This window comes from Dipodomys spectabilis, unplaced genomic scaffold, assembly GCF_019054845.1.
Source record: "Dipodomys spectabilis isolate Male_0828 unplaced genomic scaffold, ASM1905484v1 ptg000009l, whole genome shotgun sequence".
NCBI classification, from domain to species: domain Eukaryota; kingdom Metazoa; phylum Chordata; class Mammalia; order Rodentia; family Heteromyidae; genus Dipodomys; species Dipodomys spectabilis.
Window position 1 is genome coordinate 15,864,082 of NW_024870686.1, and position 24,305 is coordinate 15,888,386.

At 39.8% G+C, this 24,305-nt stretch overlaps 1 protein-coding gene across 1 annotated transcript; it reads right to left on the reverse strand.

Annotated features, from left to right (window-relative positions):
• Positions 1–2,369: 2,369 nt before the first annotated feature.
• LOC122127372 (cytochrome P450 4V2) lies at positions 2,370–22,354 on the reverse strand. Its single transcript, XM_042702003.1, has 11 exons — positions 22,067–22,354; positions 18,258–18,370; positions 16,325–16,410; positions 15,109–15,299; positions 14,650–14,719; positions 11,995–12,121; positions 9,726–9,908; positions 8,360–8,462; positions 5,493–5,627; positions 5,216–5,395; positions 2,370–3,751 (listed from the first exon to the last, which is right to left on the reverse strand). Exons 1-11 carry the CDS (start codon positions 22,278–22,280, stop codon positions 3,579–3,581), a joined length of 1,575 nt encoding a protein of 524 aa, XP_042557937.1. The 5' UTR covers positions 22,281–22,354; the 3' UTR covers positions 2,370–3,578.
• Between the last annotated feature and the right edge of the window lie 1,951 nt (positions 22,355–24,305).

The following is a 24,305-nucleotide window of genomic DNA, read 5'->3' on the forward strand; positions in this document are numbered from 1 at the left end:
TTAGCATTGTTTGCTGAGAATATTGAAATCAAGTAGATTTCTTTTGATTTTACAGAGGCTTGCAGCTAAGAAACTGCCTTGAGACTCAAAGAAGACTTTGGGCTTGGGATTATGAGCAAAACTGAAAAAGCTGACACCTTGGGAAAGGAATTATTGCAACTTGGGTTGTATGCAGGATAGTTAAGTTATATTAGGTGAGATCGTGAACTTGTCACTATGTTTATTTGGAGATTAAGAACAGTGTAATAAGATATGTTTGCATGTTAAATTGACCAGGAGTGAACTTACGAGTGCTGTGATTGTTGAAGTGATTGAATTAAGAGTCATCTAGTGGATTTGGAAATTAGTAAATAAGTAGATTAGTGCTTGTTAAGAATTTTCAGACAATTAACTAAGGAACAAAGGTGATGCCATTCCTTAGACTGGGCATCTGGATTCAATAAAGAGAAAGAGGCAGAAGCCCACTAAAACAGATATATATGAAGACTTGCCTCTGGGCCTGTTCTATGTATTAAAAGATGGAGGAAGGATTGAGTGTACCCTGTTTTCCCAGGTGCATACAGATAAAAGGTAACCCACCAAAGTTAAAGGCAGAGAGCCTGACTCCAGCTGGGCAATCTAGCTAAGCCTGACTGTAAACATTCCATCTTGGGCCCAAGTGAAAAGCCTCCAGAAGTGAAGATGGAGTTTGCGCCTGTTTCCTTCCTTTCTCCTCCATTTTCCTAATAATATATTCTCTCTCGTCTCTCTTTCTGTCACTCTCTCTCTCCTCTCCCTCTCCCTTTTCCTTTCTCTTTCTCTCCTTCTTGGCTGGGATGATATTCTGTCTGTCCTCACACCCAATGGGTCTATCCAACCTGGGACAAGATCTTCTCTAAAACTGTGAACCGTGTTGTTTTCATCCTTTCAAATTGTTTCTTTCCAGTAGTTGCTAAAAACTAACAGAGATAATTCCAAAACTATATATATATGTATATATAGATAGATAGATAGATACAGATATATGGCAAACTATTACCAATAATAATTAATCATACCTATTGGGTATCTCATTAGGTGATGGATAGAAGGATTCTTTAACCTTTCTAGAAATATTCTCAAATAAAAACTGCTCTTTTATGACAAGTACCTTTAATTGTTAAGATAGGTGAGCTGGTCCAGAAATTGACCTGTCTCAGTTATTTGAAAGGACAGTGGATGCCTTACCAGTGCAATAACAATGAACAGATTTCTAAGCCATGAGACCCACGTAGCCCTGGGAGATTTCATTTCCTGAGCAAGAAGCTCTGATATTTCCACTTCTCCTCTAGTGTGATGACATTATCTCAAACGTTTTATCACCAATTTTGAATCCATGCCCAGTGAATTACTTTTAATGATTCCTTTATTTCAAACAGAAATAAAATTTTAGAATAAAATAAAGCATCTAAATATAAAATTCCTTTTTCTTGTGATTGTTCTTTTAAGAGGGAGTAAAATAAGCAGTGGAAACACAAACAGATCATGTGATCATTTTCTTTTTAAAAAACAAAATCACTGCATTTTGACACTACAGGACATAACATAACTTCTCAGTTCCAATTCTGATATAGTTTTAGTGAATAAGCCATTAAAATATGAGCATCAAAATAGTTTAGGACTAGATGAAGATCTTGGATTAAAAGACACATTGAACAATGTTTTATTTTCAATTTAATTTAATACTTAATGTAGGCTTACTAAAAATAAACTAGCAAGCATAAATATGAGGGCATAAATTAAGAAATACTAATTTCTAGCTAGGCACTGGTGGCTTATGCCCATAATCCTGGCTACTCAGGAGGCTGAGATTTGAGGATCACAGTTTAAGGCTAGCCCTGGCCAAAAAAAAAAAAAAAGTCTCCATGAGACTCTTTATCTCCAATTAACTACTCAAAAAACAGCCAGAAATGGTGCTGTGCCTCAAGCCGTAGAGCACTTGCCTTAAGCAAAAGAAGCTTAGGGACAATGTCCAGCCCAAGTTTAAGCCCCAGGACTAGCAAAACAATAAACAACAATTTAAAAAACCCACTAATTTCTGTAATATGCAAAAATCATGTGGGGATGAGAATTTTTATGTATTTTCATTTGCTAGATATAAACTATTTGTAGGAATCCATCCCATATGTGTCCTTGGATTATTTCTGCATCTGTTTAGGGATTGGACTTACTCATTGGAGTTCTATAGATAGTTAGACAAGCAGATGCAACTGCTCACATACCACTAAAGCACCAGGCTATAGTGTTTGCCAGATGGCTGTGGTTTGATAACTTATTACTTTGCTATCCACTGAAAAGCAGTCTATTCTATCTGCTAATGCAGATACAAAATTACAAAATTGAAAACAATCTTGTGAAATTTATTTATTAAAATAAGTTTTTAAATCAGTAAGAAATAGAGGTATTAAATACAAATTTAAATTCAGGACATATGTAATAGTTGGATAGATAGGTTCTGCGACACTGAATTAAGTAGAGGTCTAGCCCTAAACTAAAGTAGATTATTATTAGCTTACTAGGCATAGATCAAGCTTCTTTTTTCTTTTGAAGGTGGGAGAATTCCAAAAGAAATATGTCTAAACAACAGGCAGAAATCTTGAGTTATAATAACACAACTAAATCATAGTCGAGATCTGTAAGGCCATAGTGTATTATAGAAAATGCAGCAGAAAGGAGTAGAGAGATCTAGAGTACAGACCTTGATTTCTAGATCTGTCCCAGCTTCTAGAAGGACTTCGAGTAGAAATTTCTTTTCTTGTAGATCATACTTTGCTATTCCTAATATGAGAGTAAAAGAAGAAAAGTTCTACTCTAACTGGACACTGCCCGAAGGAACTTGTTCAATGCAGGTCATAATAAAAAGAAGACTACAAGGGCATATTAAACAAAGGAAAGTCAGCATGCAAATGATCTGCTCTAGGTAGTAAAATCTGAAAAGTCCCATAATGATGATTACCATAACTGTTGCCACTGATAAAAATTTTTAAACCTAGGCCTCTTAAGTCAAACTACTCACTTCTACATTCCTAGCAACTCAGGAGGCTTAGGTCTGAAGATTGTGGTTTGAAGCCGGCCTCGGGCAGGAAAGCCTGTGAGATGCTTATCTCCAATTAATCACCAAAAAGCCAATAAAGGGAGCTAAAGCACAAGACTCTAGCAAAACATAGCTCAGGGACAGTGCCCAGGCCACTTTTTTGTGCGCTGGTCCCAGTTCAAGCCCTGGGACCCGCAATTAAATTACATCCTTTGAGTCAACCAAATTAAATGGGATTGTCCTATGAGTTTCTCTTTTGAGAAACTTGATAAATGTTTATTTGGGTATTGACTGTACCTCAATAGTTCACTGTACTTCAGCGGCATGGGTAACCTAACATCTACAACAATATTTTTTTTTAGAAAAGTACAAAAGCCTTCTCTTTGATAAAGTAGATTCCAAGCGCAGTAGAACAACAAAAGTAATGGGGTCAGGAAATTCAGGGTACCAGATTCATGATCTATACATTTCTCATCAGGTATCCCTTACAGAGTGACTTTATCTTGGCACAGCCTGGGAACATATTTTAAGATTTATCTGTGTTTCTCCTCTTCAGCTTGATCCAGATGCCGTTCGTTGGCCGAAGAATCAAATCTCCTGATAGGCCAAGTTCTTCTCTTTTCTGGTTCGATTCCACCCAAAAGTGTCTCAGGACACAAGAAAGAATGGTCTTTTCTTCCATCATAGCAAACTTTTGACCTTCAAATTAATATAAGAACCATTACTTCAATGACAGATAAGCATATGTGAGAAAGAAGCAGAACTCTTACAAGAAGGAGCAGTTTTATAACTTCACATGGGTCATAAAAGAGTCAGAACCACTTTGGCTGTTTTTTAAAAGGAAGATTTTTTACATACCCTTTTCTGCTTTCACTCAGTGTGTTTGATTAACTACAGTGGGCCAAGGAATCTCTATTTTACCAGTAGCGTGGACCCTGCACTCCCATCAGTTCTCTGTCTGCCAACTCCTCCAATCAGGGATCAAAAATAGTTGGGGAAAAGATGCATCTGTGTGGAATGCATGCAGGCTTTCTTGTTGTCATTTTCTCTACAGTGTGGTATGGCAACTATTTGCATAGCATTTGCATTTTTATTAGCTATTGTAAGTAATCTAGAGATCAACCTAGAGCACACAGGAATACGGATTAAGTTATATATAAATGCTACAACATTTTGTAGACGGAATTTGAATATCTTGGTATCCATGGGAGGACCATGTTCCTTGAAGATACCTGTGGATGGCTATCACCCAGATGGATTTTAGTCTCATTCAAGCCTGAAAATAACTATGTTAAGTTGCTTTTCATTCGCTCTTTAATTTACTATAAATTCACCAATGTACTTCAGATTCACACACCTAGATCTAGCCTCAATTGGCTAATGTCAGCATTTACAGAAAATGTAAAATACTAGAATTACTGTGAGTGCTTATACTACATGGTGAAGTACACTCATTTCCTTAGGTACTTTAAGTAGCCACATGGCAAGCATTCTTTGTTTTGGCATTATATGGTGCACCTCTTAAAAATAAGCACAAAAATAAAGTTATGCCTGACTAACTGATATAATTGCTACTACAATAATTCTTCTTTAGTCTCATACCTACAACATTTTAAAATACTATTATAGTATTGATTATATGTTCTCTTATGGGCGGACTTGTGTCCACATCCAAAATTCCTAAGTGGAAAACCTGAACCAGAGCATTTCATTCTATGACAATAGTTAGAAATACAGTCTTAAAAGAGAACATAAACATTAAATGGTTAAACTTAAAGTCAAATGAAGTGGGGACAAATACATACTGATAGAGTTGACTAAACACGGGTACACAAAGAGCAAAGACCAAGTGAAGACTATAAACTTGAGAGACCCCCCCCAATAAATAAGTAAATAAATAACAAAATCTATTGACACTGACTGTAAAGAAATGTAAAGTTCTGTTGTTTAAACCGCCCTGTCTACAGTATTTTGTTAGATCAGCCATAGCAAAGCACTATACTCTGACAGTAATATTTTAAAACTATACTGTAAAGTGGATGGGCCCCAAGTTTTAAGACTTTCACACATGAGAAATGTAAAACCACAGCTCAAAGAAAGCCTTGTTAGAAACCTACTCTCACATGGGATTGGAAGGTGAAGCATAGTCATGTGTATACAAACCTATACAGTTCCGAGGTCCAGCAGAGAAGGGCACATAGCAGTACGGGTGACGTCCTTGGGAATTCTCAGGAAAGAATCGCTCCGGCTGGAATTCTTCGGGGTCTGGGAAGTGCTTAGGATCTCTATGCAAAGCATAGGGAATGATAACTGCTTCCGTGCCTTTCCACACTTTGTAACCCGCTGTCAAGAAGTGAGGGGACAGGTCATAAAACAGGTGCAAGACAGACATGGGACATTGGATCCACTCTCAAGACTACTGTAATTATAGAACACTTACCCACTTCACAGTCCTCAGTAATTCTCCGGGCAAAAAAAGGGACAGAAGGAAAAAGACGAAGAGTCTCCTTAATGACACATTCGAGATACTTAAGCTTCTTCAAGTCTTCTAATGTAGCAAGGCGATCAGACTTCCCTGGTTTAAAGTCAGAATAGGAAGAGAAAATGAGCTGACTGTAGGCAGCATCATGTCCATAATCCTAGCTATGCAGGAGGCTGAGATCCTGAGCATCAAGATGTGAAGCTAGCACTAGCACAAAAGGCAAGAGTCAGCAGGGCACTCATAGCTGATGCCTTTAATCCTAGCTACTCAGGATCAGAGGATCATGGTTCAAAGCTAGCCCAAGCAGGAAAGTCTGTGAGACTCTTATCTCCAATCAAACCACTAAAGAAAACCGGAAGTGGTGCTGTGGCTCAAGTGGTAGAGTGCTAGCCTTGAGCTAAAAAGAGATCAGGGACAGTGCCCAAGCCCATTTGAGCTCCAGGACTGGCAAAAAAAATTTAAAAACTACATTAGAATGTCAAATATTATGCATAATCAAAGATATAAGTACACACATATTGTACTATATCCTTTCTAGACAGAAAGCAAACTTGTGGTTATTCAGATGTAGAGGGAGGACAGAAAGATAAGGTAAAGGGTTTATTTTGGAGTGCTGAAAACACTGGGAATTAAAGATAAGAGTTACACAACACTGTAAATGTACTAAATGTCGCTGAAACATATACATTCAAATGTTTGTTTTTATGTTATGTGCCATTCATTTTCATTATAAAACCAACAAAAGGGATCAATACTTGCAACTCAGTAGCCAAAATTTTGGGACCTAATTATCAAAGTGCTCAGTAAGTGAAAACACGAACACAGCAGTGATTGTAGTAAGAAAAATAGTGTTACTAATTATGCAAGGTTAAAGAGCATTGGGAAAACTAGCAAATCGTGTAGCCATTGCAATTGGAGAGAACACGAGAAAGTGTGTTGAGGTAAGGCAGTAATGGGATTTGAACGCAGGATCTCAAGCTTGGTAGGCAGATATTCATGCTTACCACTCTACTTCTCACTGGCTTATTTTTCAGATAGAGTCACTGTCCTCCTGTCAGGGTGTGTACCTGGACCACAACCCAACTGTTGTAGGCTTCTTGTTGCTGTGCACTGCTTTGTCGAGCTCCATCTTCATAGCGGGAGCCTGCCCCCCTTATCCCCCCTCCCCAGGCTGGAACTGTGACCTGGAACCATGATCCTCCCAATTTTACCCTCCCAGGTAATTTAGGATGGAAAGCCAGCATGTGACACCACTACCAATTATGAATTAAGAAGGGTTCTAATAGACTTTTCTGCCTGGGCTGGCCTTGAACCATGGATCTTCCCAGTGTCAGCTTCCCAAATAGCTAAGATCGCTGGCATGAGCCAGCAGTTCCTGGCTCCTACTTCTTTTCTCTATGAAATTGAATCAGATACCACAATGATGGTTGGACAATTCAACTTGTTGTTTTCTCATGCTCTGACTGTGGGGAATCATGAGACACGGTTTTTCTTTTTTTTTGGGGGGGGGTGTCCAGTTGTGGGGCCTGAACTCTGGGCCTGGGCGCTGGCCCTCAGCTCTTCTGCTCAAGGCTAGCGCTCTACCACTTGAGCCACTGTGCCACTTCCAGCATTTTTCTTTTTGCTTATGTGGTCCTGAGGAATCAAACCCAGGGCCTCAGGCATGCAAGGGAAGCACTCTACCACTGAGTCACCTTCCCGGCCCTGACATATGGTTTTATAAAGGATAAAAGTGGTGAGATTCCTCCTGTAAGAGCCCCCAAGATAACAAGTTCTGATTCCTGGGATCTGTAAATATTGTCTTATTTGGAAAAACTCATATTAGGAAAAGTTGTAAGCTTGGAAAACTCTCCTGGCTGATTCAGTAGGACTCTGAATGCAATCTCCAGTATCTCTCTCCCTCCCTCTCTCTCTCTCTCTCTCTCTCTCTCTCTCTCTCACACACACACACACACACACACACACACACACACACACACACACACACACACACAGAGTAATGTGAAGACTGAGGCAGAGGTTTAAGCACTGATGTACCCATAGGCCATAGTATCCTGGCAGTCACCAGAAATTTAAAAGAGCACATTCTTGACAACATGTTGATTTGGACTTCTGGTATTCAAAACTATCAAGAAAGTATGTTTCTGTTGTGTTAACCCTCACTATTTGAAGAGTTTGTTACAATTTCTGCAGGAATCCAATATACCCTATATCCCCTTTCTTCATGCTCTGAAGATGAGTCTGATGCCTAGAACAAGGAGCAAAGAGACGAGATGGTAGAGTTGGGAGATGTGGAAGAGCAAATCTGAGGCCTTGGGACATGTCTACTAGCATCAGCCTAGGTCTGTACCTCCAGATTGCTTTGGAATAGAAATCTACCTTTCGTGAACTCACACAGCTGCTCTTTAATTTGTGGTCGGGGCAGTTGCATATGAAAGAGCGTTCCTTTGCCTTTAGAAATAGCTTTACCTGCTTCTCTGACCTCCCAAATTGCACCTTTTTTCAATCTACTCAAAGGTAAAGCCCAGGACTCTTTATATGCATGTGCCTGTTTTACATATTAACCAGTTGGATGGTGAAGGCAATCGCTTTGATTTGTGCCTTGGATGGTCTAGATCAAGACAATCACTTACCAAAAGACTGCTGAATGCCTGCTAGGGATTATTGAAGGGCTTGCAGAAGGGAAAGGGGTCTTACATGGCCCCTTTGTGCTTATGACTGTAGCTGTAGAACCTCTTGATGGTCTTTAAATGAACAAGAATAACATTTGCTTGGAAGGGCTTAGGATCTAAAACTAGCAAAACTAGCAAAGAGTCTAAACATACCAAAAATTTCATCCAATTCATTATCCACTTTTTTCTGGACTTCTGGATAATAACCCAAAAGGTATAAGGTCCAATTTATTGCAGCTGCAGTGGTATCATGGCCCTACAAATATAAGGGAAAAAAAAAAAACAAGCTTAAAAATAGAGTTCTATTGAGAAGATTAGGAGTAGCTATTTACATCGTTTGAATTCTCCCTACATTTGACAGCTGTAGTGTGACTGCAAAACATGAAATATTCCCATGGCACATGTCACCTCCGTGAAAAACAAACAACACAATTTCTTACTAATAAGAAGCTCCTGCTTAGAGATGGCATTTTCAAGCTGAATACTCATGGCCTGTAATCCTAATTACTCAGGAGGCTGAGATCTGGGGACTGAGCTTCAAAGCCAGTCAGCCTAGGCAGGAAAAATTCTTATTTCCAATTAAACACCAAAAAAGGAAGAAAGGAAAGAAGGAAGGAAGGAAGGAAGGAAGGAAGGAAGGAAGGAAGGAAGGAAGGAAGGAAGGAAGGAAGGAAGGAAGGAAGGAAGGAAGGGAGGGAGGAAGGAAGGGAGGGAGGGAGGGAGGGAGGAAGAGGAGGGGACAGGAGGGGAAAGAAAAGCCAGAACAGGAACTATGGCTCAAGTGGTAGAGTGCTAGCCTTGAGAGACAGAACCCAGGCTCTGAGTTCAAGCCCTAGGACTGGCACAAAGAAAGAAAGAAAAAGATTTCATGTTCAGTGCTTTATAGTGCCACACATTGCAGGAAATAGCTGATCTTTACTAATGAGGTGGGCAGATCAACACATCTTGGTGAGCTAAACCTTTTTAAGAGGCTGAATGATCTGACTTTGAGGAGTCAACCTGACAGATCTGTAGTTCTCTTCTTTCTGCCATTGTAATGTAGCTTTGCCTGTTGATGTAGAATTTATATGTGGTTCCTAGCAGTATTCTCCACACCAAGAGACTGATAAACAACTTAGTTAATACTTGTTGAGTGTTAGCCAAATACTAAGTATGTCCCAGAAATGAATCTTCACAGAAACTCTCAGAAATCTGAATTACTACTATTCATACTTGAGGAAGTAAAAAATATCAAATGACTTCCTCACTGGACAGACAGCCTAGCAAAGAAAAAGAAGGAACTTGACCTTTAGAATGTCGGCTGCTGAGTCAGCCATCTTGTGAAAATCATCTTCTAAAGAAGGAAGTTCTTCTAGTATTTAATCAGGTGTCTGAGTATTATAATTTATGATAATCTAAAAAGTCTTTCTTGGTTTGCAATGCTGGGGATTGACCATGGAGGTCAGCAAGCTTGGCAAGTATTTTATTGAGCTACACCCTGAGTTGTGGAATCAGAAAGTACCCGGAAAATACAGAGTACCTCAAACATGAAGGTGTCAACTTCTTCTCGAATATCTTCATGACTTAGCTTGTTCCCATTGTCATCAGTCACACTTAAAAGTAAGTCCAGAAAAGCCTTGCGTTTGGTTTTGGAAGGGACAGAGTCGCTTCCTGAGCTACATTCGTCCGCTGTCTTCATTTCATTAACCCGTTCAGCAATGACCTGAACAATTTAAATGACTGTCACTTGAGTTTGTCTGGACTAGGTGAAGGCTACATTTTTTCCTATGAAGGCATGCAAGCTTTCTTCAAGTTACTTTTTCCTAAACCTTTCCTACCCTTTCAAGTCTCATAACCCGAGTTCTTGTAAAAATCCAGTAAAAATTTCTGTTAAGATTTTGAGAATTAGTCAACGAAACTATAAAAATAGCTGGGCACCGGTGGCTCATGCCTATAATCCTAGATACTCAGAAGGCTGTGATTTGAGGATGGTGATTCAAAGCCAGCCCAGGCAGGAAAGTCTATGAGACTTTTATCTCCAATTAAACATCTTCCAAAAAGCCGGAAGAGGAGCTGTGGCTCAAGTGGTAGAGCACTAGCCTTGAGAAAAAAATACTGAGGGGCAGCGCCCAGGCCCTAAGTTCAAGTCCCAGGAACAGCACATACACATACTCTATATAAAAAATTAATGTCAGAAAAGCACAGTGCCAAATTTGTAATCTTTCTATCATGGGGAATATAGTCATACTCTATAAAATCATACCCTAGAGATTTGAATGCTCTAATGAGAAAAAGTGTAGGTGGCAGAGATAAAGCAATTATTATGTAATAGACTCATTATAGATAACTTTACTCATTATAGATAACTTTTAATTACCTGTTGTGTTAGAAAAGAAACAGCAAAAGGATGTTTCCTAGATGTGCTGTCCTGGGATACCCGCATGGTTCATTCTCCCATCTTTCCACTGGTACCCAATCAAAACCTTCTTGGAGCATAGCTGCCCTCACTACCTTACTGTATTTTTCTCATTTCCACCTACCAGTTAACATTCCATCACATTTACGATTCAGTATCTTTCTCCAGTAACCTTGTCCCATCTGCCTGAATTTTAATATTAATATTAAGATACCAAAGTATGAATTGTAAGGAGAAATGTAACTGTAAAATGCAACCTGTGTGCTCTTTCTTCAAGCTATTAGATGGTGGCAAGTTCAAGCCAATATCACATTCATTTGCCATCAACTGACTTTTTTTTTGTCATTTGATCTGTTGGTGGCAGGGACTTTCTTACCATATGAAAACAGTCTCAATACATCGTAACCAAAGTTAATAGCAAAGAAAGAAAAAAGTTTCTTAGCACTTTAAATGATAACTTTGTACCTCTGTGTATCTTGCTTTTTAAAAAAAACATAACTTTATCTCTTTTTATTGATTTCTTTTTTCTTTCTTGCTTTTTTTGTGTGTGGTGGGGAGGGATGCTAGGGATTAAACTCATGACTCTTTGCTTGATGGCTAACCACTTTACAGCTTGAGCCCTAGATTCTTTTTCAAATTCCGTTTCAGGTTTTTGCACTGGCCTTAGGCCCAATCTCTCTACCTCTGCCACCTGCATTGCAAGAATTACATATATAAATAAGCCACATTGCTTGTGATCTCTACACTCCTGTCCACCTCTAGGAGCTGGGATTATAGGCATGAGCCACAAAGCCAAGCTTCTTAAGCATACCATTGATACAAAAATTGATATACTATCCCTATCTCCTAGTTATTTTTCAGTTTGAAATAAAATAGTAGTAGTTGGCTATTTTTTTGCAAATTAAGATATGTATTACTTTAATAAATATTTTTGCAAACTCTTTAATCTCCAAAGAACTCAGATCCACAGGTCTGGGACTCCTGACCCTTCTACCCAGCATCTTATTGGCAAGTGTTTATAATCTGTATTACAATTACTTGTTTATAGATAACTAGCCTCTATCAGGGATGGGAACATACTAATCTCATTCCCTATTCTGCTTCCAATGTTTTTGGCATTCAGAAAGTACTTGGTCAATTCTACTTGAATATATCATTTGAATGCAATCATGCTAACCACTTTTCCCACTCTTATTCCATTCTACTTTTATTCTTATGAGACTCCCTGTATTGGCATTCACTAGCTACATTGACAATACATAAAAATCATACTCTTACAAAATAGTTCTGGCACACTATTGTAAATGCCTTTAATGTCACAAACTTATACAAAAATTGGTATCAATTCACAGTAAGTATATTTTACCACAACAAGAAAACATCAGTGACTTACATTGTTGGTAAAAGTATGTAGGATCTTAAGTCCTCTTTTATGTTCCCATCCTTCTTTAAACATAAGGTACAAAAGATCAAGCCAAAACCAGGGCATCTTTATTCTTCGATGGATCATATCACTCATCCTATAAATAGGATAAATATACCATCTTTCACATCAGGAACATATATTTCTTGAACACTTACATGATCCTACCTGGTTTACATGAAAGTAACCCCTAAGAATGATATGACCAATGTTCAAGGCTACTAAGGTCTCCATGCTTAGTACTAAAGATTAAGCTATAGCATAACCAATGAAACTGTATCTATCTATCTATCTACACTCATTTCTCTTTACAGGCATGAAGACCCACTATAAAATGTTATCTACCGATAGATGGCCTGTGATCAGTGCTTGTGTTTCTCTAGAATGTTTTCAACTTCCCAAGGCTGCCTGCAGTTTTGTATCAAAAGTGCAGAGATAAATTCTGCCTTCTTTTACAGGTGCAGAAAAAGCAACCAGCTGTGTTGCAAGTGCACATTAAATAATGATGTGTCACATGGTTGCCCTGAGTACATCACTCTCATTTCCAGAGACAGATCAGAAGGACTTGTATCTCATCTCCTTTAGCACCGATACTTCTTTAGCACCAATCCTTCCCAGAGGCTCTCCTTGACCTCTCCATCCAACAACACATCCTTGATTCCCATCAAACTCAACTTGGTCTTTTCTTCCTAAGCCAAGATTGCATAAGTTCATATTGGTTGATTTGATGCTCATTTCCACTATTCATTCTGTTTTGAGTAACACTATAAAATTAGTACCTTGTACACTGGTTGGTCAATTATACATGTACAATTAATATCTGTTAAAATGATGTAAAACGTACAGTGAACTTAAAACACATTGCATCCTCATAGCTAAATAAAAACTAAACAAGCAATTTTAAAGTAAACATCAATTGGTTCAGATACAAAAATAATATTTACTCATTGCTGAAAACATAGAAAAGGAAAATAAATAAAAAGGAAAGCAAAATGCTATAGTAAAGAAAGGCTAACACTTTAGTATAGCTTCATATAGCTTTTTCCTATAAATATTTTTTACATGCTAGTAACTATCATACTGCAGAATTTATTTATTTTGCTATCTAGTATCACAATGGAATGTCAATATCTTGGAAAACAATCACTTTAAATTGATGTATAATCTCAATTTGCCATGAGTGATATAACCACTCCTCTATTATTAAATTCATGGTTAGGAGAGAGCATAAAAGTGGTGGTATTCACCTCACCCCAGTTAGAATGGCTAAAATCAAGAACTCTAATAACAACAGATGCTGGAGGGGATGTGGACAGAAGGGAACCTTACTGCATCGTTGGTGGGAGTGTAAACTTGTTCAACCACTTTGGAAAGTAGTATGGAGGTTCCTCAAAAGACTCCACATAGAGCTCCCCTATGACCCAGCAATCCCACTTTTGGGCATTTAGCCAAATGTTTACAAACAAGACCACACTAAAGCTACCAGCACAATTATGTTTATTGCAGCATTATTTACTATAGCTAAGATATGGAACCAACCCAGATGGCCCTCAGTAGATGAATGGATCAAGAAAATGTGATATATATACACAATGGAATTCTATGCCTCCATCAGAAAGAATGGCATTGCCCCATTTGTTAGGAAATGGAAAGGCTTGGAAAAAATTATATTAAGTGAAGTAAGCCAGGCCCAAAGAAACATAGGTCCCATGGTTTCCCTTATTTGCAATAACTAGTATATGTCTGAGTCAAGCAGAAAAGGTCAGATAAGGTGATGTTAGGGAAATGAACCCTAAGCTATGTATTCAAATGTTTTTTTTCTTTCATGCGATTGTTTCTAACACATTTATAAGATTATATCTTTGTTGCTTTGTATGTCCCTCCCCCACAGTATAACCCCTGCTTTCACTGTATTTCATGTCGGTATAACTTGTGGAGGGGAAGGGGAAAAACAAATCATTTAAATAGGGATACAGGTGGACCCATTGCAACAATGAGATGTACAAGTCCTTATGTCAAAAACGAACTTTACAACTTTGGTGGGGGGGGGGGAGTTTTGGGTAGGGGGACAGGGAGGATGGGAAGGGATGGGAAGGGGAAACAAAGGAGGAAGCTACAATGCTTGATAAGAAATGTACTCATTATCTTGCTATTGTAATTGTAACCCCTCCGTACAGTATTTTCACAATAAAAAAAAATTTTTAAAAAGTGGTGCTATTGACCAAGATGCATTGAACTCATCAAGTGATATGTTGAATTGGAACCTCTTTGTACAACTGCTTAAATAAAAAAAAAAATCAAACCTGAAAAGAAATAAATGAAAGATACAGTTAAGTCTTGAGGTTAAATTTTAATTTACTATCTCATGTTGCTGTTTTGGTTTAGCTTTGTTTGCTTTGTTGTGCTGTGTTGTGTTGCTTTTGAGATAGGATCTTACTGTATAGCTCAGGCTGGCTTGTATAGCACAGGGTGGCCTTGAACCCTCAATCCTCCTGCCTCAGTCTCCTGAGTGCTAGGATTAGATATTTTTACTTACAATAAAAAAATAGACAACACAGACACAAGCAATTAACAATATTTGAAAAGGCTAACTCCTAATTTAATAATTAAAGGAATTCAATTTACCTATAAACTGCACGGACATACTCAGAATCACCATTGCTTTGAGCACCAATATTCTTCCCCATAGCTGTTTCTGTAAGATACAGGTGAGAAGTAGGTGTTTAAATTATCTACTCAGGTTTATTTTTCAACAGTAGACACTAAAGAGACATGAACACTGTTCGCTCTCCCGCATTTTCCAAATGCTCTTCTCCTTTCTTCTGTTGGTGGCTTCTGTTTCTCCTACTTCCTGCTCCTGACAGTCCTTCTCTTCACTTTGTCAACAAGCTGGCTAAGGTCCTCTATTCACCATCCTAAAAGATGCCTGCTGCATCTAGGGTAGCTCATTTATCAGTAACATTGCCATGAGGAATCTGGGGTCCTTTCTGAAAAGTTCTTTCCATTGATTTTCTAATGAATGGTTATTTTATGAGCCATTTTATCTCTACACCACTACTTGAGACACAAACCAATCAGACTTACCACAGATTATGTCTAAGGCACAAAGAGTGATGGAGAAAACGCAATTAAATGCTTCTTGATCAACATGCTTCTCAAGCTTTGTAACCAATATATTTGCATGTTCGTTCATGACATCGAAAAAATCTTCCAGGATTGTAAAATGGAAAGTGGGTGTCAACATTTTTCTCCTGGAGCGCCACTTGTTTCCAGTACTAAAAGTACAAAAAATGGTTACAAATTAAAAAGGAGTAATATCCCAAATAAAAAGCCCATGAGTGTGACCAAAGGCTTTGATGAGAATAGCAAAGACAGATATATAGATATATACAATATTCATATACAGTTACAAGATGCCAATCTCTCAGACACTGATGTATAATACAAATAGTTAAAATAACATTGGGAAAATATAAATCTTTAGGATTCTTTTTCCTCATGTCTATATTCTGAGTTTCTACAAATAAGATTTTTTTCTTCTTCCATGGATACCTTAATCCTCAGATAACTACCATGCTCCATGACTCTGCCTAATTTCCACTGTTGGAATTTTCCAGTCCTTTGGCATTTACTGTCTTTGGCTTGCTGAGCCCTCCCTCCACAAATAGGCCGGAGTTCTATTTCTTCATGAGAGGTCAAGGTGGAGGGTGAAGGTCACTGGCCACTATGTACTTATTGGGGGGCGGGGGTGGGGGGGTTCATTGCCACTGGCCTTTCAAGATTTCTCTGCTCTAACTCCGTTGCTCTACTGCACTTGAACATCAGGATTTCCTAGTTCTTCTTGAAATGCTGGCGATACTCATCACTAATACAAAAGCCAGCAATTACCATCTACTCTGGACTTTTACTTGTCAAAGGCATGATGTTAACAGGATCTTTCTTTCCAGCCTTCTTAGTCCTTCTTTTTTTTCTTTTTTCCCATGTGTTGTGGGCTTTAACTCTGGGCCTGGGCACTGTCCCTCAGCTCTTCAGCTCAAGGCTAGTGCTCACCACTTGAGCCACAGCATCACTTCCAGTCTCACAGACTTTCATTCCCGGGCTGACTTTGAACCTCAATCTTCAGATCTCAGCCTCCTGAGTAGCTAGGATTACAGGCGTGAGCCACCAGGCACCCAGTTGTTAGTACTCCTTGAAAATAGTTTTGCTACAGAAAAATTATCTTCTTTCAATTGCAGGAACAACAACATACTGTAAAAGTAACTCTATCAACAAGAGAGCTTTACAATATACACAGACCTACCTTGTAAGAAGCCCAAGGCCAAGCCATGGCTCTAGAAACTTGTACATAAAGGACTTGTCAATTTGCTTTGAACTGCTTAAAATCACCTTAGGAAGAGAAAATAAAAATATTTAAGAGAAACAGACATGAAAGAAACTTCAATATAGTACCTACTTAGGACATAACTCCTTAAGGTAAATATTTCACAGATTTTACTTTCTCTAGTTCATTTCCATTCCTGTGCCTTAAAGAACTCCCACCAGAATTTTGAGCAAGTCTCAGGAACTAAATGGAAATGTGTAAAATAATGTCCAATGAGAAACATACCTTACTCATGTAAATGTAACCCCTCTGTACAGCATCTTTTTTTGTGTGTGGGGGGGGCGGGTCTGGTCGTGGGGCCTGAACTCTGGGCCTGGGCGCTGTCCCTCAGCTCTTCAGCTCAAGGCTAGCGCTCTACCACTTGAGCCACAGTGCCACTTCCGGCTTTTTTCTTTTTGCTTATGTGGTGCTGAGGAATCAAACCCAGGGCCTCATGCATGCAAGGCAAGCGCTCTACCACGGAGCCACTTCCCAGCCCCTCTGTACAACATCTTTACAATTAAATTAAATTAAAAAATAAAAGATGACTCTGTGATTCTTGCCTGAACTAGGAGTCATGTGGTGAACATCAGCAAGGGTGGAGGGAAGAAAGGAAAGTGTCAGGTTGCCATGACTACAGCAATGCAAATTATGGGTTTGTCCTTAGTTAAACTGACTTTGAGGCATTTGAGTTGCAATGATCTGAAAGCAAGTGGGAGGTTCAAGATAAAAACCAAAGTAATATAGGCAGGCACTGGTGACTTATGCCTATAATCCTAGTGACTCAGGAGACTGAGACTTGAGGATCTTAGCCTGGTCAGAAAAGTCTGAAGATTCTTATCTTGAGTAGAGCTGTGGCTCAAGTGTCAGAACACAAGTCTTGAGTGAAAAAGCTAAGAGACAGTGCCCAGGTCCTGGGTTCAAGCCTTACTAACAACACACACACACACACACACACACACACACACACACACACACACACACACACACACACGTTAAGGCATTAAGGCATATATTTGACATATTTGAGCATTGGAAATCATGATTAGGGCTAGATTCCTAGAGCCAAGATAAAGAAGAAGGAATGAACATCTAGGATTGAGCGTGAATGCTCTCAGGCTTCTCACTCCAGTCCTCTGTACCTTGGACAGATCTCTACCTACAATACACCACACATTCTTTTGCTAGGCCTGGCCGCCAAAATTCCATGCCTGGTTCTCTCACGATCTTCTCGGGACTAGACTCTGGAGTGTGGTACAAGGGAAATTCCAACCTTTCTACCACAATAACTAAGAAAGCTATGTCCCAGCACTAGTTCCTGACAAAGTTTGTTTTTAATTTTAGGAAGAGAAGCTCTGCTGATTCCACTTTTGCTACCTGGCCATGTCCTTTTCTCTACATATTACAAGATAATTTCCTCAGTAGCACAGTAATGAGTGCAGAGATCCAAATTTTCTGTAGACCAAGGGAATTATCAGTCCAGATTAATAATGTATAGCTTGTAAATATGAAATAATAAATGTATCACTGGCAGAAAATAACACCCTAAGACCTTGAGGGAAACACATTTTGAGTCATGCACTTTGGAATCTTAGAGCTGTGTATGACAGCTCACAAACAGTAACTTTGTGGAACAATCTATTTATTGTTCCTACAAACCATAGGACAAATATATTGAGACCTGAGGAAAACTATACAAAGACATACGGAGGGGTATTTGAACTACTTCCTGAGAACATCCGATGCTAACAACACAGCCTAAAATGCTTAATGAACTCTCTTTAGTTTGAGTCAAAATGAAATTACACTTGTTCAGATGAATTGTGCCCTCAAATACCTAGCAAAACACCTATGTTATTTATCACATACCTACCTCCACATTGTTTGCTTCATACAGGGCCACCAGGGGCACTGGGCCAATCCAGAGTTTAAGCAGTGGCTTATTTCGGTATTCCTCTGTGTACTCCATAATCTGCTGGAAAAAAGCTAAAAAAAGAAGTATTGTATTTTTAATTCAATCCAGACATTTTACATAGTGCTGTGTAAATATTCATTATTTCTTTTTTGTATATGTTTTTAATTGTAAAGATACTGTACAGAGGGGTTACAGTTCCATGAGTGAGGTAATGAGTACATTTCCTATTAAGCATTATTACCTCCTCCTTTGTTTTTCCCCTACCATCCCTTCCCTCCCCATCTTCCAGACTCCTCCTTCCCCGCCCCCCACCACCACCAAAGTTGTAAAGATCGTCTTGTATAGCTCATTGTTACAATGGGTCAACCTGTATCCTTATTTCAGCATTTTGTTATTTTCTCTTCCCCTCCCCAATTAGAAAAATGTATATCCCAGATGCAGAGCACCAGAATCAAGTGAAAACAGGGGTTATACCATGGGGGAAGAACATACAAAGGAAATTTTAAAAAATCACACAGTACATTGTAAATACGTTAAAAACAATATTTCTACAAATATAGTAACTACGGGAATTATCACCGTTAAAGCAAGCTCCAGTGAGGATCAATTTAAACTCCTTGCACTACTTTTTTTAATTCTTCTGTACTTCTAAAAAACTTTCAAAATATGTATTACCACAGATATAAATGTAAAACAGTGATGTCAGCTATATAGAATAATTATTCTTAGGTTCTGATGTGCCAAAATCTGCAGTCAAAAAAAAATGATTGCCCAAGTCTGGGATGGTGGTACATGCTTATAATTCCAGTTACATAGAAGGTACAAGTAGGATGCTCATAGACTGAGGTTAGTACCTGGGAGGAAGAGCATGTGAGATCCTATCTAAAAAATAAAATAAGCAAAAAAGCAAAAATATTAAAAAATAAAGTAAGTATGGCTGAATGGTAGAGAGCTTTCCCAGCAACTGTACACATGAGGCCCTGAACTCAATCAACAGTACCAGAAAAAGCAAATAAGCAAAATGCACTACCTTGTGCCACCAAGTTAGTATACAGTGGAACCTGGCATTGTACCAAAACTCTAGAACATAGTATCACTGCTTCGAAAGGTCTCTTAGATAAAAAAAAATTGACAAAATTATTGTGAAAGCACCTGGATAAAATATTATCAGGATATCAACACATCCTACTTCATGTGGTCTGCCTTGGTCTGGTCTGACAAAGGTCAGAGCAGTCTAAATGTTGTTTAAAGCTATCGGGGCCAACAGCTGGGAGTAGCTGGGGAAGGAAAGTATTAATCCAAAAGTTTGGGGAATCAGAGTGCAAGTTCAAAGATCAACTGGAAGTCCTGTGCAAAATACTCAAGGTCTCATAACTAATGTCAGAATCCAGACATTACCCACTGATTGAAAGGTTTAGCCTTTTGTACTGAAGTAGCATTGCTTAGAGGAGGGATAATATAGAGCTGGGAAGGTGGCTTAGTGGTAGAGTTCTTGTCTTGCATGCATGAGGCCTTGGGTTCGATTCCTCAGCACCACATAAGCAGAAAAAGCTGAAAGTGGCACTGTAGTTCAAGCTGTAGAGCGCTAGCCTTAAGCTGAAGAGCTGAGGGACAGCACCCAGGCCCAGAGTTCAGGCCCCACACCCAACAAAAAAGAAGAGGAAGAGGAGGAGGAGGAGGAGGAGGAGGAGGAGGAGGAGGAGGAGGAGGAGGAGGAGGAAGAGGAGGAGGAGGAGGAGGAGGAGGAGGAGGAAGGATAATATCTTACAAATTTCTGCTATCCTCAAGTTAGTTGAGCTCAGCACTCGGCATAAAGAAGGACCTCAGTGAATGCTTCATTGGCATTACAGGGCTCATTCTTGTCAAGTTCTACACAGTGATCTAGAAACTTTGTGTGAATTAATATGATTCTTTTAAAAAAAAGCTTTTGAAATAGAATTACCTTCTCTTTCTTTTCTTTTCTTTTTTTTTTTTTTTTTTTTGTGGGAGTACTAGGGCATAAAGTCAGGGCCTGGGCACCATCCTGAGCTTTGCACTTCAAGACTAGCACTCTGCCACTTGAGGCAAGCTCCGTTTCTGGCTTTTTGGTGGATAGTTGGAGGTAAGAGCCTCACAGAGTTTCCTGTCTGGGCTGGCTTTTAATTATGTTCCTCAGATCTCAGCCTCCTGAGTAGCTAGAATTACAAGCATAAGCCATCAGTGGCTAGCAAGAGTTACGTTTACAAGTGAGAAAAATAGCCTTAAACTTATGAGAGTTTTAAATATCTACTCAGGTAACTCAGCTATAAAGCTAGAAATCGAGCAGCAATTTTCTTGCTATCAAAATCCAATTTGCATTGCTGAAACAAAAAATCAAGTTGTGGAAGAGGACTCTGCGGTCATCACTTGGTAAGTCACAGCAAGGAGAATTAACAATCCAATGAGCTCACAGCTTACCTTAATACTGATCCTCCTTATTTACTAAATGGTTTAATTTGTGGAATCCCGGAAAGAATTGTGTGACAAGACTTTCCCACTGTAAAGGCATGGATGGGAAAGAGATTCGCAGATGTGAGCTATAATTCCCAAAGAAAACATCCTAATTCTGTAATTCTGTAGGTTTAAATCCTAAAAAATCAAAACACAGTATAGCTGGAAAACATATGTGGAAAAAAAATATAAAAATTCCTTGAAGGACCTAAGAAAGTGCTCTGTGACTAGAGACTGTGACCAGGTTTGGATTTAAAACCTTTATTTCATACTGCTCATTAAAGACCTATAGACTATAATTAAAAACAAGGTCTTTAAAGTATTCACGTTTATTTTAAAAGGAATTTTCTTGAAGAAAAAAAACATATAAGATCACAGAGGACCATTTCATAGGCCATCTTGCCCAATAAAATAATAACGTACACATGTTTGCAATCATAAATACTCAGGTATATTGACAAGAGTCCCATGCCTCTAACAGCTATGGATGGAAACTCTATTCATAAAACTATATTCAAAAGGTAAAAATATATACACATATGTCACTATTATTAGAGATTCTGTGCGTACTTCTTCCTAACCATAGACATAGGAAATACTATGACAGAAAACTTAAGTGACATGATACAATGTATCAAAACCCACAATGATGGTGTCCAAAAAGCTGAAAAAGTTGAGAATTTTATCTCTCCCAGACGCAAGTGTAAAAATAGCCACCTGTACATTCGTTGAGGATGCCTCAATGATTTTACACATACAGAAAGTCAGCAGCCACGCCGCCTGAGGTCTGCCTGGCCGCGTGGGAGAAGCCTTCGTCTATTTTCCAGAGTGGGAGACAGCAGATCTTGCGCTAGGTTTGAAGGCAAGAGGGGCCTCTGTTTTCATGGCTTTGCAAACCAAGACTGGTAAAAATGACAAGCTTTTAAGATCTGAGTAGCGCCAAATGGGAAAAGCAAAAGCAAAAGCAGGACGGGCATTTGCTGCATTCTGTGTGAGATCTAAAGAAAGAGATCACTGAGAGAGGAGGGCCCCCGGGCACGTTTGGAGAGTAAGTGCCCAAGGGGAGCCCATAGAATGGGGTCGCCAGTTTCTAGCAGATGACAGATTCTGTCGTCATTGCATCCTGCAATCTCAAGTACTGAGATCCTCAAGTACTGAGATTCCAGGTCTAGGAAAAGCTAAACTGGGGAGTCCAGGCTCACAATGTGGCACCCGGGGTGTGACACTTGGGAGGGGGTTCTGGTCCCGGACGGTCAAGTGTCGGGGTGCGCTGCCTTCCGCTCCCTTAGATCCGTTACCTTTCCCGCTGGGTTTAAACATCAGAGCGTGTCCCACCAAGGGCAAGGCGCGGCCCACGGTTGGTATAAGCTTCATCCGCTGCCATTTCCGCGCGTAGCTCGCCACCATCGGCAGAAGGTGGAGCAGGACGGTGGCGCCGGCTAGGGAGAGGGCGCTGGCTGCTCCCCAGAGCAGCAGCTTCGACCCGAGTAACCCCAGCCAGTGCCCAGTCATCTCCCTGGCAGCCTCCCTGTCTCTCTGGCCTAGGGCTGGCGGGGAGAGGGGTTACAGATGAGGAGTCCTCCCGGGGCGGGGCGGGGCGCGCTGGGGCAGGGCTCTGGCTAAGGCCCCGGAGCTCCAACTCCCAAGTTCAAGCGCACTGAAGGGGCGGGGGGTGGGGGGGGTGGGGGTAAGAGGGAGGGGTTTCGGGACTAGGGCGGGGACCCTGGAAAAACCAGGCCCCAGGCTCTTTCCCTCTTTCCTCCTGGGGCCAGGGTTTGGGGTGGGCGCAGTCCCGCCGCCGCTCCCCACCCCCGACAGCGCTCTTGGGACCCGGAGCAAGCGTCAGGGCGCTGAGGGGTGGTTGGGGGGATCCGGCGCGGGGGGGGGGGGGGGAACCCGGTTTCCAACCCGAGAACGCTGGGGAGTTGGTGTCACTTGGAGCTGCAGGCGCCTGCGTCCTGCGCGACGGCCTCGGGGAGGTGAAAGCGAAAGAAGAAAACCCGTCTCGGGCCCGCGGGGGGCCTTGGGGACCAAAGGAGGGCGCACCTAGGGTGGTTTGGGATGGAGAGGAGATTCGAACTGCAAATCACCGGCCTTCACGAGCTCTGAGGCCACTCCTTCCCACCCACCCATCCCCACCCCGCACCCTCTCAATGCGTGGACTGAGCTAGGACTGAGGGACGCGTGGGGTTGGCGGTGAAGGGATGCTGGCTGTGGTAGCAGTCCTGTAAGGATGAAGATGGAAATTCAGCCTTCGGAGCGCTAACTTCCACCTACTGAGCAAGCTCCAGGTGCAGGGAGGTGGCTGGCCTTGGGCTGCTTGCTGAGTGGCCAAGAGCAATGTCCTAGTTTTCACCTCAAGATCTTCAGCGATCACAATAAGCAATTATTGTATAATACCTGTGGGTGTGAGACTGTAAACCCTTCGGCAAATACACAGTTCAAGTAGCTGTAGCTTGCTTATCATTCTATTCAGGATATCTTTGGATGGATACAGGGCTTGATAACTTTAATGAGATCCGATTTATTACCTTTCCTTTATGATAACTACTTTTTGTCCTGTTTAGAATACCTTTTTCCACCATAGAATAAAAAAAAAATTAAATCTCTATGTTAAGTTCTAGAAGTTAAAGACTTGTATCACCAATATTTGGACCCAAAAACTTAATCGATGTCTTTGTGTGAACATGTGCGCAAGGCAGGAAGGTATCCACTTTTAAAACTATGAATATCCAGTTCACCAATTTTATGAGAAGATTGCCCTTTAACCAATAATACCACTGTGCCACTTGTCAGAAGTCATGTGATTACAGAGATGCTCATCATACCATTAGAATGAGGTCTACCTCGTTGTATTGTCCTCATTTTTCAGCTCACTGATATTTTCGTGTGTCTACTATGCTATTAAACATAGCAATTAAGCTATCAATGTAGTCATTTTAGTGTTTAATTCTATAAATGCAAATGATTATTTGTCAGATTCAAGTTCTTTTTTTAAATTATGTGTTTTTTCCTCTATTTTCTTGAGCATACGACTCAAACTGTTTCATTGTTTGCAACAAATTGATAACGGTAATTTTTTAAACTTTTCACTAACATGTATTATTGATACATACTGATAGTATTTGCTGTAGCATACACTGACCAAACTCAGTATCCTTTATTCTGCTACCCTCTCCATTTTACAAACATTATTTTCAGTCTCTAATAATAACTATTGTACATTCAGGCAAAATGCATACTCCTATAATCTAAATTATTTTAGAGCAATAATTTTGTGTTGTTAATACCAATACTAATAACACTTTATACAAGGTATTTAATATTTGATGAAATAAGAAATCATAATAATTATCAGCTAAACATGTTACTGTGTGAAATAAAGGACTATTCAATTGTAGTATTCATAACTTACCTTCATGCATTTGTGTGAATATGTATTTTGAATTCACTGAAGGAACTTTGCTATGTAGTTAGAAATAATTTAATGCTTTTGTATTAAAAATTGTAAAGTGAGAGATAGTTGCACAGATTACA